The sequence below is a fragment of the Vigna umbellata genome, chromosome 7 (genome assembly GCF_029865625.1).
Source record: "Vigna umbellata cultivar VRB3 chromosome 7, Vumbellata_1.0, whole genome shotgun sequence".
Taxonomy (NCBI): Eukaryota; Viridiplantae; Streptophyta; class Magnoliopsida; order Fabales; family Fabaceae; genus Vigna; species Vigna umbellata.
The window spans coordinates 27738918-27752365 of record NC_142171.1 but is presented as its reverse complement, the minus strand read 5'-3'; the positions used below and the strand labels follow the sequence as shown (position 1 = coordinate 27752365).

The 13448-nt window shown below is 32.5% G+C and overlaps 1 protein-coding gene across 1 annotated transcript; it reads right to left on the bottom strand.

The window, feature by feature from the left end:
* Nucleotides 1–386: 386 nt before the first annotated feature.
* CHIP (carboxyl terminus of HSC70-interacting protein) lies at nt 387–7921 on the bottom strand. The gene is made up of 8 exons (XM_047304692.2): nt 7526–7921; nt 7355–7422; nt 7157–7220; nt 3638–3709; nt 1536–1669; nt 1186–1339; nt 969–1079; nt 387–884 (listed from the first exon to the last, which is right to left on the bottom strand). The coding sequence occupies exons 1-8, from the start codon at nt 7631–7633 to the stop codon at nt 759–761; spliced, it is 837 nt and encodes a 278-aa protein (XP_047160648.1). The 5' UTR covers nt 7634–7921; the 3' UTR covers nt 387–758.
* Nucleotides 7922–13448: the final 5527 nt, after the last annotated feature.

Genomic DNA, 13448 nt, shown 5'->3' with positions numbered 1-13448 from the left:
TTTAAACTAAAATCATTTAAATACACTAAACTAAACTATAATCTTACTTAACATAACTTCAATTTTAAAAATACTTTAAATTAAAGTAATATTACCGTAACACAATTTCTTCACATTAAAAATTTTATTGACACGACTTACCCACTTTTGTTATTTCTTTTAAATCTATCAAATTTTAGTAATTTAAAAAAAAATAAACCATTTTGATGTTTTGCAAACATATTCATATCTACGTGAAAGAAAAATTACTTATTAACCTTCATCCATTTGAATAAAGGAAATGCTTTTTTACTAAAGTTACACCGTCATTAAAAAAAATTAAATTTTGTATTTGTAAAGGACGAGACAGATTGAAAGAAAAATAATAGATGCAACGTGCGTCGATGTCAAAATAATAATAACCTTGAATAAATTAAGTGACCGATGAATAACTTCTTGTCCTTGTTTATCGTGACATGCACAAGTACTATAGCAGAAAAGACAACAAATTTTTAAAGGATAGGTTCAATATTTTGACAAGACAGACTAAAAAAGTAGTCTCAACAAACACTGATATGCATACTACTATATTTACACAATACATGACATCAAACACATATATACACTTAATAAGATGGTGTTCAAGAGTCAGTACGCCATGAAACAGAAAACACAAGTAAAACAAACAACTTCGGCCACGCTTGCAGAATTCAACATCCTGCTGCATTGCTGAACAGATAAAACTACCACATGAACTTAATTTCTGACATAATATTTCGTTAATCTACCTTGTAAGCCCAACCATGTTTGTCCAAGAATGCCTGAACCGCTTCCTTAATGGCCAAGTTTGGCACTAACTGTGATTGATCAAGTGGTTCCCGCGTGATTGGGTCGAATTTACCCACCTGTATAAGAAAGTTGAAGGATTGCACATGGGGTTCATTGAAATGGAAAACATTCTATAAGAAGAAACAAGAAAATCAGGTTACCTTCTGAAGGTGTTCAAGAATCACTGCTCTCTCATATGTAAGCCCACTTGGAGTGATTACAGGATCATGAAAAATGTCGAGTGTGATTCTGCAACATAAGTAATCTGGCACCTATAGACTCAACAAGCCATTCTGTGTGATTAATAAAATGGCAATTTCCAGGGCACCACAAAGGAACATTTGATGAAGATTAAGAAAACAGAAGGCATGTACACACCTCAGTAGGTGTATCGGCTTCTGCAGCTATATTGAAGACTACTTCTAAAGCCTCTAATTGTTCCGAATGGGAAGTAGTAGGATCATCTACAAATCCTTCCGCTTCGGAGAATTCCAGAAAATGTTTTTCCTTCAGAGCAGACTCGCAAGCTTCTCTGAGACATTTAACACATTTTCTTACAGCACTGGACATGGACACTAAGTAATAATAACTACACTAAATAAATCATACCGGCAAACTGAATCAAATTTTTCATGAGGTAATAACAAATATGTTAAGAGACAATAGAACTTCAAACACTGCTAAAAGACCCCCAGATAATAGGTCTGACAATCACCAGAAAAACATACTTCAAGCTCTGCAATTCCCATGATCGTTTCGAAGATGATCGCTCCCACTCATGGTATTTTGCCTTTGCAAGCTCTTGCCATATTTCTTCTACCATATAGCCCTTGGGATTGGCACCTCTCCCGAGATCCAAAGCCTTAATTATGATCACAAACAATAACAGAATCATCAGGCAATTGAAATGAAAAACAAAACGGGTAAAATGACTGTTTGTATCTCAGAAAAGCACAGTATAGAGTAGATTTTCAGGAAAGTTATATTAATTAGCTGTGATATCAAACTTAGAAGATAGAAGCACCATGTTCATCAACAGCTCTGTAGGTAAGCTGAAATTTAGACAATCTGACTTATTAATCATTTTCAATACAGCGAAAATCCCAGTGAGGTAAATTAGTATCTATTTTTCTTTTGCTTCCCTCCCTCCCTCCCTTTATCTATCTATACAGACATGGTTATAGAAATCTGATGCAGCAACAACAATGTTGTTTTGGAGGTTGTGTCGTTGAAATTGTGTAGTAATTACAAATAGATACAACCAGTTTTTCCTATGTCATTGTTTTGTTATTAATTGTATATCTGCATATTTATTAATTGTATTTTGCATGTGTATATGTCTTATATACTTAAGTATAAGTTACATTTCTTATTGTTTATGAATCTTACTAGAGCAAATAATTCATCCCTATTCAAAATATAAGTTCTCTTATACATAATTTGTCACTATTCAAAATATAAGTTCTCTTGTACATAATTCATATCTCGATTCAACTACCATGAATAAAATTATTAATAACAAATAAAATTATCATCATACTTTTCACCTGTTTTCACTCTCTTTCACTCAATCCGAACAGCCTCATTTTCCTTCTTCTTTCCTTTCATTTCTTTCATCTTCCACTCCCTCATTTTCCATCATTTAATCCAAACAAAGCTTAAAGCTAGATTGATGGCTAAAGGATAAGCTTGGTATGGTGATACTTCTCATATAGTAAAAATGACTATTGTCCAACTCTTCTTTGCCATGACAGTTATTCATCATTGGTCACTTCATCTATTGGATATTAAAACAAAAATCTTCATGGTGATCCGGAGAAGGAAATTTACATGCAGCAACTTTCTAGGGTTTTAGCTCAAGGAGAGTTTGGGTTGGTTTGTAAATTGTGTTGGTCTCTATCATTTGAATCTTTACTATCATACTCTCCTGGAAAATGTCTTTTATCTATTTGTTTATGTTCATGACAGTCATTACAAGGAATAATACCACTAAAATCTCTCAAATAAAGAAGCATTCATGCAATCACTTCTCTCAAATAAAGAAGCATTCATGCAATCACTTCGATTTAGGCAGTAGATCAAGTTTCTTGCTCCTTTCTTCGATTTAGGCTTTTGTAAAACTATGTCCATAAAAACCAAGCCCTAAAACCAACTTTTCTACAACCCCCACACTAATAATAGAGGAAAACACCTTGGCTAACTTGACATTAGTGCATCTTCAACCTCTAGCACAAAATTTGTGTCCTCTCTCACCTGAGCCTCAAGAGTTGCATGAACCACTGAACCAGAGGTCTTCTCCACCAGGCTTGCAGTTCTCCGACTCTGTTTGGTTCCTCTGCTTTTGCTGCTCTGTTCATGTGGTTCATTGGTTCTCTTTATATGGACAAAATGAGGATTTCTTACAGGATTATGATTTTAATTGCGATGATCTACTTTAGTGGTCTAGTCTTACAGTATTTTAAGTTGCTTTGTTTGTTTGTCATCTATGACTTGTGTGTGAGTTTTGTATGGGGCCTAGCCATTGACTTCCATATACTTATTCATCTATGATTATAAATTTAAGCTTAATTTAACACTTGGTGTATTATAAGCCTTTTTCTCTTTCTTATGTTATGCTATATGCATATATATGAATTTTATATATCTTGTTGAATCTTACACTTCATATTACGATTCCACAATTTTGTATCTCCTTTGAGTCATAATAGATCTCGAGTTGAACTACCTTGACAAGCAATTAAAAACTAAATGATTTCTTGCAGCAGATATACTATAACAAATTAACAAATGTGAAAGAAACACACAGAAAAAGTGTTTAATGTAAACAAACCTTCTCCAATTCTTTAATTCCCTTGGCAGATTCTTGTCTCCGTAGTAATGCTAGCCCCAACATATAGTGGGCCTGAAATTTTAACAAAAAGAATTCAGGGAGAAACAAGACAATCAACAAACACTGATTAACAATGAAGAAAATAAATGATCAACAGGCAACAAATAACAGATATATAATATAGCCGCCAACAGCTTCCACCAACAAAATGGTTTTACAGAATAGCATACAACTCTAATGCAAACCATTACAAAGTAAATATCCCAGGATGAAAATTAATATCCCAGAAGTGCATACTTCTTCCCAAGTTAATCCAAATGGTAGACACACACATGCACATACACTCATATACATGCACATTCCATTCTACCAAAAACATTAGTTCCAGGTTCTGATATGATAGGAACCCGGAAATAGTTAGGCCCAAACCCAAAATATCTAAGGTGTATGTTAGACAAAGAAGGAATCGCAAAGTAGGGGATCAAAATGGTAAGAGAGAGAATGAGAAGAATCCTTCCATGTAACAAACTGCTGAGCTGGCACAATAGGAAAAGAGTGATTCCATTGTATGGGTATAATGCGTGGAAAGATAGTGGGAGAGGAGGAGGGCTGGAATTGGCTGGGAATTAGGAGAGACTAGACACTCTGTAACTGTCTAGTGATACCTTTTACTTGCTTTACAGATCTGTAGTCTCTTCCCTGGGATATGCAATCTGTTTTCTTTACTGATAAAATGAATATTCAGCTATAGTGTGCTTCCTTATTTCTGGTATCTGTCATGATATAAGATGGGTACTGTTGAATACTAGCTAGCCGATTTCTCCAGCCAAAAATGACAGTTCCCAAATGTCTTTAGAGTAGAACTTTGAAGGAAATGCTCCTGCCCTTCCTCTGGCAAAGTTGCTCATCCTTTTTTGGTTCCTAGTCCTCTATCTGTTGTAAATGCTCAACCTCTTTTCTATCTTCGTGCAGTGTTCAAATTTTTTCTTGCTTTTTAACTTCATTGGCTATCTTCTCTGTCCTCCTCAAACATGAGCTCACAATATCATCCAAAAAATAAATAAATTTTAGTGTTTTTGGTGTTATTGCCTATTGTGATTATTGATCATGGGTGTCTTCCATTTTGAGATTTTTTTTTATTTATTTTTCAGCCTTTATATTTGGTTAAGATAACCGATTTTATTAGTACCATACAGCATTCACCATAGCAGCCATCCTGCTACAGCAATTTTAGTGTTGGCCATACCACACCACTATTCAGGATTGAAAACTATAATTTATTTTGAAATGTAACCAAGAAAACTAATTTATTTCTATTTCTACATCTAGGCTGAAGATTTATTCCCATAAATCGCTGGTTCTCATTCCTTAAAATAGTCAGATTTGATTTTATGTGCATACAGTATCTATCCACTCCTATTTTCTTAATTAGATGAGATACAAATACGTTATACACTCTCGGAAAATACAGGTTAAGAATACAATTCAGATGTATTCCTTTCTTCCAAATCTTTCTTTAAACATGGTATCAAAGTAAAACCATCAACCGTGACTTTCCCCATAGCTCCCTAAGATGTGGAGTTTTACTTTAATTTCCTGTTCTCCTGTTGTACAATGATGGTCTTATTTTGTTTGTTAACAAACAATTGCTACTGTTTTTCTCTTGCTCTTTCGTTTTGACCTTGTTTGATATTTGGATTTCTCTTTCAAAAGAACCACTTATTTGGAACTTTCACTAATTTGTGCCCTTTTCTTGCTGCTTTAATTGCAGCATGCCGCACATTTAGTGTGTCCCTTTTTTGCTGCTCATTGCAGCATTTGGAAGCCCTTTTTTAACAGACTTCACTGCAGCATCTGTCACCTTCATAACAGCCACTTAGCGATAGTATGAAAAAATTGAAATAAAAGTATTTGCGTGATATGAATCTACATCCCCAGTTAGACATGCAATATGTATCAGAACACCAAAATTCTGCTATCAATGTTTACACAGAGAACTACCTCACATTTTATAAAGCCCCAATACTTTATAACTCATAAGTTAATGATACAGGTAAAATTCAATTTGGATACAAGGATTTAGGAAATTCTTACAAATACAAGATATGTTACAGCCTAAAAACATCATCATAAATTAAACAAGCATATTTTATATAAATGCACAATATTTGTACAGAGACATTGGACATTGAAATTTTTTCATTAAAACATAAATAAGTATATCAGTGGATGATGATCACAACATTTAAAACATTGGAATCATAACAAAAATCCCAAATTATATATCTTTCTCTATATAGGTGTCTACCATTTACTATAACTGTAACGACATAGATGAAAAGGAATTCAAATCATCAAAGTGATATCCCAAATGCATGGATGATTAAAAGTTCAACAAATAAATAAAATAGAGAAGAAAAGCACTATCATGTGCATATTCCCGTCAAATATGCATCTGTCACCAATCTTTGCATATTTTTAGTATCTAGGTTTCACAGCTCATATTTCAAGAATCCATGGCCATCATGAAGTATTGAAAGCTATGGATCATGAAGCGCATATACATCTATTTAAAAGAAGTCTGAACTCTATATGATTGCCTACAACTTACAATAGCTTTAAGAATAGAAATGGAAAGGCATCCAAATTAAAAAAAAAAAATTACCAAAATCATATCCCAGAATCAATCAATAAGTTTTAAAAAAGTGAAAAATAATCACAGTGCACACTGCTATCAAATATGAATCAATCTTTGCCGTTTTCTTTTAAGTATATTTATCTGCCATTAACTATATCTTTAAGGACTCAGGAGAAGGAAATCAAATTCATAGACCAGATGCACCTATCACCGGAGGTTCAAAAAAGAATGGAAAATACTATCACACAAGTATTATTATCAATCTATCCAGCTATATTTGCCATCTTTTAAGTATCTAGGCTTTGTAATTCACAGTTCAATGCTCAATGACAAACAAGAAGTTTGCAAGCCATAAACTACCAAGCACAAAAACATCCATCATATCATCTATCTCAGCCAAGACATAATAAAATGTAGCCCACTCAATTCAAAAAAAAATAAAATTCCACGTTCTTTCTTAGAAAGTGGGTCTATGAAACTTAACTCAATCTATAAATCTTCGTTTAAGGTGAGGTTTTCACTCACTACTCTATTTTAGCTATACCTTTGAACAATGTTAGATCTCCAATCCAACCCCAATGCCAACATTTTAAGCTATTTGTGAGTGATTTAAGAACCACTTATATTGAGTGACGGTTCAACAAACTTCATTAGAATAGGTTTTGATACATCTTATAAAGGGGGGTTTAGGCCTAATTGTAAGATGACATTTGGTTTCACTTATATGCTCTGTTCTAGTCATATCTCTAGACTTGTAAGAATCTCCAACACACTTAAATCATCAAATGAACCTACAGTGAAACCACGTAAGCTAAATAACTAACCAATACGTGCACTATAAAAGGAACTACAGAACCACAAGGAAAATTAGTAACAAAAACCTTGACTGAATTGCTGTCCAGCTGAATTGCCTTCCGAGAATCTTCCTCTACTCTCTCCCAGTCACTACAACCAAATCAAACACATTAACAAAAACCATTCTAAAAAATCGCATTGCAGTCTCTAACTTTCCAAGAAATTACGCGCAACAAATTAAATTTAATCCACAAACAAGCGCGAAACTAAAAGTTTACACGTACTTGCGCTTGAGATGGCACAGCGCGCGATTCGTCCAATAAATCGGAACATTAGGGCACAGCGTAATCGCCTTCCAACCAAACAACAAAAAGATTAACTTTAAATAATTACTCGAATTGATGTTAACGATAACTCCAGACGAAGAAGAAGAATACGAAGAAGAAGAAGAATACCTCGGTGTAAGCATCGATGGCGGCCCCAAAACGGTCTTTCTTGAAGTAAGTGTTGCCGTTAATTCGGAGTTGCTCAGCTTGTTTCGCCGCCGCAGCGTTTGGTCCCATTTCGCCCAATTTTCTCTCTTTCTAGAAAATTCTATCGCTCGATAATGGATGTATACAAATAGTGTGTTAAATGCGTGAAAATAAAAATATATAATACGTAAAAATGTTTGTGGTTGTGTTTTTGGATTGGTGAGTTATGGAGAGAGAAGGGGAAATGATCCAGAATTTTCCAGGGATTGAAGAAGGAGGAGCGAGGGAAAAGAAACAAGAAAGAGGAAAGAGGTAACACAAAGAACAACGTGTTGAAGAAGGTGTCGCTGTTGACTCACTTGCATTTCTTTGTCAAAAGAATACTAATTGTAAGGTTTGGTCTCATTGGGCAGATGTTAGATACACAATCTTGGATTTGTTCTGCTGTCAAAATATAACAGGCTAATTTTTTTTCTTTTCTAAATTTTTTATCTAATTTAATCTTTCCATTTAAAAATAGGTCAATTTCATTTTTTAATTAAATTTTATTAAATTTATTTTCATCAAAAATTAAAAGAAAAATTTAATCCTATGTAATAATAACACTAATGTCTCAAAAACACTTTTTATTATTAATAGTTAAAATCTATCAAAGTCATAAATAAATGAAAGTGCATTTATACATTATTTAAGAAACAATTTATGTTGTGATCTCATCACAAATGTTTCTATTTGATAAATTTGTTGGGTTTTAAGATAGTTATTTGTGTTTTCAAAACACAAAAAAAGATGAATAAGTTATTAAACATGTGCAAATAAATTATAAAATTGATCAAAGAATTAGATAATTGGTCAACAAAATTGATTATTTTAATGTCGTTTTTATTTTTTTTACAAATAAAAAAAATCTAAAATATATGAAATGAGCTTCTTATTTTAGATCAATGTAATTGAAACTTTTTTTTCTTGTACTTTTATGTATGTATATCAACAAATTAATAATTTTAGGATAAATATTAGGTAGGGTATGCTAAGGATGACAATGGAGGAACACTTGTACTCGTTTTCATCTAATAAAATGATTTTATCATGTATAAACATATATTTGAAGGCTTTTTTTTCAGCCATGGAGATTTTGTATTTTTAATTTTTTTTTAATTTTAAATAAAATCATTTAAAAATAATATTTTTTAAATATAAAGTTAAATAAAATAAAGCAATTTTAAAATTTAATTTAAATAAAGTATTAATGTAAAAAATTAAATTTTTAAAAAGTACTTAAAAATTACGTCATAAATAAAGTAAAAAGTTTAAAAATTATTTTTTAAAAATTAATTTCAATTTTATAAACCTAAATAAAAATATTTTAAAAAATATGTATATATAAATTTAAATTGTAAACAATATTTTAATGATTAATATTTTCTCATCAATAATTATATTTTAATCATTTGATCTTCTTAAAATATTTAAATAAAATTTTCTAACAATACTAATGTGCACTAGGTACATGTAGATTGAATATTGTGATACTGTTTATTTTTTTAACAATTGAATAATTAAAATAGCATTTTAAAATATTTATTTAATATTCATTATAAATTTTTCTTACAATGTGTGCAGCTACATCACCATGGCAATAAAATTGATAAAGAAAAAGGCATAAAATTGTATAAGAAATTTATCTCTTGCCATGGTTTTAGTTCTAATTCATTCAAAGTCCAACTTTACCAAATCTTAATAGACTTTTTATCCAAAACTAAGAACAACGGTAAGGCTAATTGTTTTGCATTCTTGAGAATTTTAAGTGAGAAGAGAAGTAACAGAAGTCTTTAGGCTTCAAAAAATTCTTACGAAGAAGTTTTAACACACAAGATGTAGTTGTATTGCTTCTATTATTTTCACTAGTGTAGTTAGGGAAAATGACAGTATTTATTTTTGTCCATAGACAACGGTTCTTGAACCGAGACATATACAAGCGAGGCAAAAAATTTATACTTTTATGTCTCGATTGTGAACCAAGGCAAAAAGGTGAAAGATTTCGCTTCGATTCAAAGTTAACTGAAGTAGTAGAGTTTTTTTATTTTTTTTTAATTTTTTGCAAGACTTTATGCATCGGTTCCCTCTGAACCGAGACAGTATGTTCATCCTATCCAGTTAATCCATCAAGCCCTTTCATGCCAATGATGACCTGAATACAATCTTCCACTACTTAATTCTCTACCAATCAATATTGATGGAAGAGTGGCTCCGAGAAGTGACTGAAGGCACGATGCGGACCCTTGAAGCTTCTTCCAAAGAGAAAGATAGAAATACGCAATGGAAAGTAGACAAAGCTCTAAATCGAGAGTTAATCAAGAGATAACTCGAGAAAACCCTAAATAATGGACAAACCCTAAATCGAACGGTGGAAACACTAACCGGACACGAAGAAACCCTAAATTGGTGAGGAGACTCAATATAAATCGATTAATCGGTTCAAATGACTGATTGAATGGTAGAAAAGAAGGATGAACAGAGGATAAGGTTTGTTCGATGGAAAATGTGGAAAATATTGTTTCAATCGATGAAATCGAAGGAAACCTAAGAAAGAGGTGTTTTGGGCTTAGAAACTCGAAAAATAGAGAGGAAGCAAAGATCTGTAGATGAGATGGTTGAAGCTAGGGTTTGCAGCGAAATTACCTTAAGGTACGAGTTGGGGTTGAAAAGAGAAATGGAATCTCACGAGGCAATGATAGGTAGAGGATGCGAAGGAGTGTGATTCTATGAATAGAATTGTGATGCACAAATGAAGAATCCTCTCTCTGATGCGCAAGAGAGTAATTGAAAATGAAGGAGGTGGCGAGGCGTTAATGACACATGCACAAGGAAGAAGTAGCTCTGCTGACGCATGTACCACAGAGCTGAAGTGAAGTGGTGGTAAGTTGATGGATGGCCAACATCTTCGTTCTTCCATCAAACTCCAAATCGCGTTGTCACTTTTCCCTGCATCAAACAAACCTATAGAGACAAATCCCTGGCCAAAATTTGATTTAATCAGATTCAAGTTTATTTCATTTCTCTTTTTGAATCCAATCATAAAAGAAAATACAAGACAAGGGTTTCCCACTATCTGTGGTTTCTCCCATACTATTGCCATCATCCACCGCTTCCAAGGAACTCCGTTCAATTCTTCTCTTCGCATCTTGCCACCATTGACACCATCTTCTCTACTCGTCAAACGCCTTAGATCGGCGAGCCTCCCATCATCGTCGTCGCGGTACTCGTCTTTACCATCGTGTCTCCCCTCCGCTTTCGACGCCGGCCACCATTGTCATCCTTACCGGAGCGCAAGCTGCTGCAATGGAGGAAAGAGAAGGATTCCCCGATTGAATCGGTGAAATGGAGCGAGAAAGTGTTTTGTTCGGTCAAAAACGAAGGAAAAGGTGTGAGAAGGATGAAAATGGTGTTAGTCGAAGTTTCAATCGGTGAGTTCAAAGGCAGGATGCATTCAACCGATAGGAATGAAAGAAATCAATGGTTTAAACGGCCAAAAATGGAGAAAATTGGGTAAGTGATGATGAACCCTAGCAAAGGCCGAAGATAGGGTTTCAGGAGAGGCTATGCTGTGAGAATGGAAATGTCTCGTGAAGGCACTGGAAGCAATGAAGTAATACATACACTGACTCGGTTATACCCTTAACTGAAGTAATACATTTCTACTGCCTCGCTTCCTTCCTCCAACTGATGCCTATACACAGATTATACGTTTCGGGTGGTTTCTAACCGAGATAATATGACTATTATGCCTCGGTTTCTGTTGAATCGAGACCTATAAATTTAAATGCTTTGAGTTTGTGTAGATCGGGACGTATTAGCCGCGTCAGAAAATTTTTTTTTACTAGTGTTTAAAGTATTTATATAAGTGAAAAAAGAAGACTTTTAGATTTAATTTATTATATGTATGTTTTAGGCTTGGGTTTGAATAGTTAGCGTAAAATTGATTTAAATAAGGTAAGTGTAGATAGTGATTGAAAGAAGTTTTCTATAACAAAAATGTTAATATTTAAATAGTGTGTGTTTATAACATTTGGTCATCACCTAGAACTTATATTGATGTATACTTATTTCAGTTATGGGCTTTTGATATTGTTTTTTTCATTTCCAACACAAAGGGTCAATCTCGGAGCACCAAATTCTCACATGTGTTGCATTGGATAGATGTGAAAGTAGGGTACCGTGAATATGGATATGGTTAGTTTTTTTTTTTTTAATTTTAATTTTTTTTCTTATGGGTTGTTGACAAATTTACCAGGTTGTTGTTGATGTTGTGTCAAATTCATCAATTAATCTAACAAATTCATAAAGTTTATGTTTAATTTAGATTTATTTTTGTGTATTTTGAATCTTAAATATCTATAAAATAATATTTTATTTTAATTTTTAAAATTATTTATGATCATTATTATGTAATAAATCTTATAAATCAGTAAACTTTTAACTTGGATTATTTTAACAAATAATTCATTCTCCCCACCAGAAATTAACAACCAGTCATTATCCTGGTGGAAAGTTTGTTGTTCACGAGTACATGTAAAAAATGACCTCATGTGCACCTCCATTGATGCATTTACAATGTTCACAACAATGTGGCTTTGACATGTGAATTGGGTCACTTCAAGTCCTAAAAGACCACATGATAATCATGCTTCACATTACACTTAGACAACTTCCATTGCTGCTTTATCATCTTGCTTTCTTTATGAGTGTGTTCAACTATTCAACTGTTTACAAATTAGGTTAAAAGATGGTGCGTGTGTTCATTCCATTGAGCCTCATAAAGCAACGAACGTAGCAGTTATTTTGCATGAATAGTTTATGTACCTTTAAGACAAGTTAAGATCGTACACGTTAGCTTTATGAAAAATTATAAAAATTTGAGGTTTTCGTGTCAAAGTTCACACCTTTCTTTGTGCGCAGACATGTTTGATCGTGATGAGCAAGAAAAATGGAATGCACGGTTTCTGTTGATGATCGTCATCAAACTCGTAAATACGCATATACAATTGGAAAACTAAAATTAAAAAAAGTTTAAAAATAATTTTAATTGGACAACTAAAGTAATTTCCCAAAATGATGAAAAAATAATTAAAACAACTCAATTTACGTATAAAGTTAAAACAACGTTACAACTAATGAAAGAAGGTTTTGTAGAATGTAAATTGAATAATCATAAACAATATAAATGTAAGGTGTTTGAAAATAAACTATGGTAAATGCTAAAATGATTCAAGAATTAAATCAAGAGAAAACATATATTTAAACCGATATTGTATCTTCTTTTTTAGAAAACAGAGTATCCGAACTTCTAGATGAAGAAAAAATCTATTACGGTAGATTTCAAATAACGACATTGACTTATGTCGTTTTTGAAGATTAAATTTTCAAAATCACATCACACACCATATACGATTTTATTCTTAGCTATATATCAAATAAGTCAATCCGACCGAATTTAACCAAATTGTCTTCAATTAATTATCAAGAAATAATTTGACTGAAATCGTAAATTAACCTACCAAATAAACAATATATTATCATAATTACGACAAATGTTATCTTACGGAATTATTTTAAGAGAGTTTTATTTTTAAAAACTATCAACAAGAGCTAATTCGCATGTGAAGTAATAAAATGTTTACTGAACATTTTTATCATATCAAATATGCCTTTTAGCAGAAAAAGGTGACGAATATACTTGTTATATGAATTTAGTATTTAACTAAATAATTTGTAAACAATGTAAAAACAAAACAAGACAATCTGAAAAAAACAGCAATTATATGAATTAATGTCTAACGTACATTAATAATTTTAACTATTAGAATTATATATTTGAGATCTCCAAAATTGAAAGGAAAATAAA

Coding starts and splice junctions, on each gene's coding strand:
- CHIP (XM_047304692.2), bottom strand. CDS start 7,633: ATGGGACCAAACGCTGCGGCGGCGAAACAAGCTGAGCAACTCCGAATT. Junction 1,670..3,637: donor GAATTAAAGAATTGGAGAAG/GTTTGTTTACAT, acceptor ATCATAATTAAG/GCTTTGGATCTCGGGAGAGG. Junction 1,340..1,535: donor TGGGAATTGCAGAGCTTGAA/GTATGTTTTTCT, acceptor TAAATGTCTCAG/AGAAGCTTGCGAGTCTGCTC.